The 5,482-nt window shown below is 34.5% G+C and overlaps 1 protein-coding gene across 1 annotated transcript; it reads right to left on the bottom strand.

Moving 5' to 3' along the window:
• Positions 1-634: 634 nt before the first annotated feature.
• On the bottom strand, positions 635-5,197 carry LOC133204991 (uncharacterized). Its single transcript, XM_061340729.1, has 4 exons — positions 4,661-5,197; positions 2,227-2,730; positions 1,735-1,917; positions 635-1,608 (listed from the first exon to the last, which is right to left on the bottom strand). Exons 1-4 carry the CDS (start codon positions 5,187-5,189, stop codon positions 635-637), a joined length of 2,190 nt encoding a protein of 729 aa, XP_061196713.1. The 5' UTR covers positions 5,190-5,197.
• Positions 5,198-5,482: the final 285 nt, after the last annotated feature.

The following is a 5,482-nucleotide window of genomic DNA, read 5'->3' as shown; positions in this document are numbered from 1 at the left end:
CAACTTTCCTTATTTAAAATCCAGCGTAAGCACGGGAAAATGAATTTTGACCACAGCCGAAGGACCGATTCCAATAATATATTATTGACTCTTTGACTTGTATCTTGTTTGGAATATTTTATACCAATTGTTAGGCGTTTTGTTTTATACTAAATTTGACAACGAAATAATCCGTCACCTGATCAATGCATATGGTGTGACAGGTCGACATGCGATACTTACCCCTCCTTGGCACCAGATCCCATCTCTGGAATTTCCAGAGGGAGGTCCGTGTTTTATGTCCTGTTCACAGATTTGTATTGTTTTTTTTTTTATATATTTTACATCGATCACTGTTCGTTATCTTCGTCTTTTTCATTCACAATTATGACGACAGTAATAATAAAGTACAAACAAAATACTTTCAATACTTTTATGTAAAACAGTCTAATGTATACATGTACATATAAGATTCCTTTTAAAGGAAAAAATTAAGTGAATAAGAATTACACCATGTCATTGTCATTTCTAAATTATAAATAAAAACACATCTAGATTAAAATATCCTAAAAAACAAAATTTAAGATGAACTTCAAAATAATAGCTTATAAATGATTAATAATGTATCAATAACTACAAAGCAACGCTTTAGAATTCATGGTGGTAGATTATAGTTATTGCGCTGTAAATGCCCAACTCTCCCTTCGTATACATGTGCCCCCGAAATCTTGTCTTCAACTAACACATTGCAATCGATGAAAATGGTCATCAAATTAAAATTCACTCTACATCTGTTAGACTGCATTTGTTTACAGTGTGATATCATGGAGGCATTCAGAGAGAATTTCTGAATTGGGTTCTCTGATAATTCCAAGTATTCCAAATACGGGAAATTAGAGAGATCTGTAGATTTCAGCGAAGTGATTCTGTTATGCCTTAGATTCAAAACCCTGAGGCTGGACTCAGATTGATTATGCAACATGCCCATCTCTTCTATAAGATTAAATCCCATTTCAAGAGTTTGCAAAGAATGGAGGTCTTTTATCCCTCCTGTGTGATATATCCTGTTGTTGGACAGATCAAGATGCCTAAGCCTCGGAAACCGACTTAATGAGGTTAAGTTCACTGATTGTAATTCGTTGAAACTCAAGTCTATATATTCAAAATACGTTTTGTTGGTATTTCTCAGTAAATCGTCTATAGGCCCTTTGGTGTAATTCCTAATAACCATCTTCTTAACGGATGAGTTGGAAAGATTCAGTAGATATTTTGAAGAATTAACATCATTTCTGGGAGCAGACTTTCCTAGGAGACATACATAATATAGCATGCATGACATAACAATGAGAACAAGAATGAACGAAAGAAAATAATACACCACTCTCTGTGATTTTTCTTCTAAATCATCTTTGGAACGAACGACTTGACTTCCATCTTTAAAAGTCTTTATGGGAACATTTGGATTAGTTGCTTGCTTATGATCTTCCCTATATGTTGAATTTTCGGTTGTAAGTCTAGAATTGCGCGAGTCTATTTTACTTTTCACACTTTCCCTCCCATCCAGTTTTAGTGACAAATTTTCTTTGAAAGGTTTTCTAACAGGAAGAGGCCTCGTAAAAATTGTTCCACCTTCATAAAAATACAGAATTATTGAAAAAAACAAAAAACATCCAAGTATATCATATACACTTCATTTATTTTCATGAAATAGAATCAGGGCTATACAGTTGTATCGTTAAAATTTGAAATATTTACCATTTTGATGTTTCTCAGCCACTTTGGATTCTGTCGTAAAATCAGCTCGGATTCGGAGTTCTCCGTTCACCTCCATGAGATTCTCTCCAGCAACACCCGATATAATGGCGGACACCAAGTCTTTCTTCCTCTCAACAGAGAAAGATTGCACCGTGTTTGCTGGAGAAAGGATCACCTCAATGTCTGACATAATATTTAGCAGAAGAAGAAGAATAAGAAGAAGAATATATTAAAAATTCCAATCGTATCAAATACATTTACAGTGTATAATTATGCATAAAGTAGCATAAAAGCGAAGGTAAGTTAACAATAAATTAAAATGCATACAGCTTTTGGGGGATCAGGGATCATACTATTGCCTTCAACAATTGATCATGGTTTGAATTTGTTTAATTCATACTAGATGATTCTATAGAAACAAAACCCAATTGTTTCTTAATTATCTATATGGCTTTAATTACATACTCGTGGTAATCAAAATGCCTGACTTACCATTTGTCTTTTGAAACCTATTCACGTCAACAGAATCTCCCAGAGCAATATCGATGCGAAAGGATATCAATGATATCTCATCGCTGGAAATTTCAGCAAAATTGAATAAAGCTGCCAAAAATTGTTCCATAACGCAGACATCTAATAAACGTTTAGTAGAGAAATGTTTTATTTTGCGCAGCACAAGAACTATGCAGCCCTTCCTTTGAACAACGATCTCTACATCAAACTTGTCCTTTAGAACTGCATTGACAGTCTGTAACTTTTCCCCCGACAACGACCTGAGGACCTGCTCCTCTATGTGAGCGACATAAATTCCAGAGGAGGATGGTGCCTCCATATGGAGTATCATCTTGACAAGCTCATCGGATTCTCTGCTGGTTTCTGTGTCAGTCTGTATATGATCGAAAACTTCAACATTTAAGACACATTTGTTATTGTTCCCGATCTGTACGACAACATCTTGTCCATGGTTTACAATGTGAAGGTTGGCGGGGCGCGTATCTGAAATAAAATTAAATGAAATAGAACTCACTGTAATATTTTTTTTTAATTTTACTCTTGCTACGTAATCGTTCAATGTTAGATATGCAATATATTTCAACAAAAAGAAGTAAAACATATTTATTTATTATGATTTTTTTTTTTGGGAGAAAAATTTAATCCTGTTGAGACAATGTAAAAAAAACATCGAAGAAAGGTGTGCATACAAACTGAAAGCAGTGTATGCTAATAGAATCACACAAGTTAAAATAAGTATTTTAACGCTTATAACGCAAACATACATTTTTTATCTTTTTAAAAGCTTGAATTCTTATTTTTTAATGTCGTCGGTCCTATATAACAGCACCTGGCCGTGCCGACAAATTGAATACTCTTCGTTAGCGCGGTATGATAATTTGTCGGCACGAACGGATGCTATAGGACCGATGACATCCAAAAATAAGAAAATAATTCAATACTTATACATGTATTTACACTCTCTAAATTTATCTCTTATTAATTGTTAATTTCGTTAATCTTTATTATGAATTGAGCGCCTTTCAGAACTGGTGTGCTTAAAAGACGTGAGAGCCGTTGTGACGTAGAAAGTTAAATAACGCAAATGAATATTGCGGGGGGGGGGGGGATGACAAATTAATTTAAACGTACAATTTCTATATTTGTTACAAAAATTTAATTAAGTAACTGTTTTTAATTAATTTGAGCTAAAACAAATATTTTGGTGTTCCTAGATCCTTGAAAAGGCATCTATTAGAGTTCCTACTGTGTATTCTACCGCGCAGTTAAAAGGTTTCGTGTGTGTTATCTAGACAATAAAATGCTTTCTTTGATTGTTAGTACGGGAATTAACGTTGCAGCTGTTGCAGAAGCTGCAATGGTAATTCCCATACTAACAAAAAAAAAGAAAGACATTTTATTCTTTATATTTATATCTGTAAAAAAAAAAAATAATCATTTAAGGTAGGATTTAGTAGATGAAATATTTTATTGTTGACATGTACGTCATTGTACGTTTCATCGATGGACGTTTCATTGATGGAACAGCCACTGATCAAGAAGTCTCTAAAAGTGATATGCTTAGCGGTGTTTGCTGACTGATAGTCGCCCGCGTGGCGCAGTGGTTAGAGTGTCTGCTCTGAGTCGCGGAGTAAGGAGTTGATCCTTACGTCGCGGGTTCGAATCCACTTTGGGACGTGGAGACCGGCCCTTCGGTTGAGACCGTATAAACAGAGGTCTCATGTCGCAGTAGTTGTTGGCACGAAAAAGATCCCTCACTGCTCAATGGCCCTGAGTGCCGAGCATAGGTTTAAATTTGCAGCCCTCCATCGGCAAGTGGTGGCGTCTTCATATATGAGAAAAAATCTCGAGGGGGACGTTAAAAAACAAACAAACAAAAACTGACTAATAAACTGTAATGGTTTTCTTAGAAATAAAAGAGATGCTATTCACCGGATGTCAAAATGGGGCATTGAATTTTGTAGATTTCCAATGGATTCCATGAATAAAATAACACTGAATGTAAATACATTATCATGCTCATATTGATTTGAGAGATTTACATTTTGTCTGGACTTTAATTTTGTACTTTATGAAGAGCTACAACAGCTGAAGAAATAGTCAAGTTGTTTCTGCATGAGTTTTGTATAAATAATAATAATAATAATAATAATAATAATAATAATAATAATAAAAGAAATTTATTGAATCATTCAACATATTAAAAAGTGTTTATGAAGATGAAAGTCAATCTAAAATATATTGGAATTTTTTAAAGCAATAAGGAAGTTTTTTTAAAAATTGTTTATATTATTCAAAGGAATTTCTTCCTCTTGTTCTTCCTCTTCCTGTGTCATATATTAAACGGTTGAAGCTAATATTAAACATAAATATTTCGACAATTAAGTATTTAAATATAAATATTGCATGCTACCTTTTCCACCAAAATCCCGATTAATTGATTCTTGAAAACCTTTTCCAAAAGCGAAAAGTTTCAAAATGTTATCCCCGATGTTGGTTAGTGTTCTCACACATCCTCTATACTGATCATCAGGCATGGTATTAGATCTGTTGACCACTTTCCAAACTGACATGAATTTCTCGACATTTTCGCCCACGTGCTCCTTCTCAAAATGTCCAGATAGGCATTCTCCACACCAAGAACATTCAGGTTGTTTTATTGTTGTGAATCTTTTCAACAATTCAAAAAGCTGATCCAGCTCCAGGTTACAAAATGTGTTTTCTGTGTTAAGCGAGATCAACGATTCTTGCTCCGCATGAGGAAGACTAGCGAAATACTCGGACTGAATGACCTCTCTGTATAGACGCTCCGGGGAAATGTAAACCTCCAAAACTTCTTGAAGAAAGTCCCTTCCAGAGGAAAGGTAAAAATTTAAAAGTCGTATTTTATTGTCCACCATCCTTTTCATTCTTAAGCGCCGTTCCTCCATTGTAGACGACATGACAAACCAATGAAATCAAAATGAAAATTATTATACCCGTCCTTTTAAAGACCTGTCTTGGTAAATACTAAAAAGTTACCTTCCATTGACACTTTAATACTGATATTGGGTTTTCCCATCGCTATTCTTAAACGTGACACGGTCACTTAATCGAATAAGTCCAATTAAAAACAAAATTACGATAACCAATGACAAGCAAGTTCTTTGTAGGAGATGAAATCCCCGATATACTTTGTTGTTACTAATAGGACCTAAATCTGGGTACAGAAAAGCCTCTATCTCACAAAGGTGAT

This window comes from Saccostrea echinata, unplaced genomic scaffold (genome assembly GCF_033153115.1).
Source record: "Saccostrea echinata isolate AGI-Se365-2 ecotype Australia unplaced genomic scaffold, CSIRO_AGI_Sech_v1 ptg000054l, whole genome shotgun sequence".
Lineage (NCBI taxonomy): Eukaryota > Metazoa > Mollusca > Bivalvia > Ostreida > Ostreidae > Saccostrea > Saccostrea echinata.
This window is presented reverse-complemented; position numbering and strand designations above follow the sequence as displayed.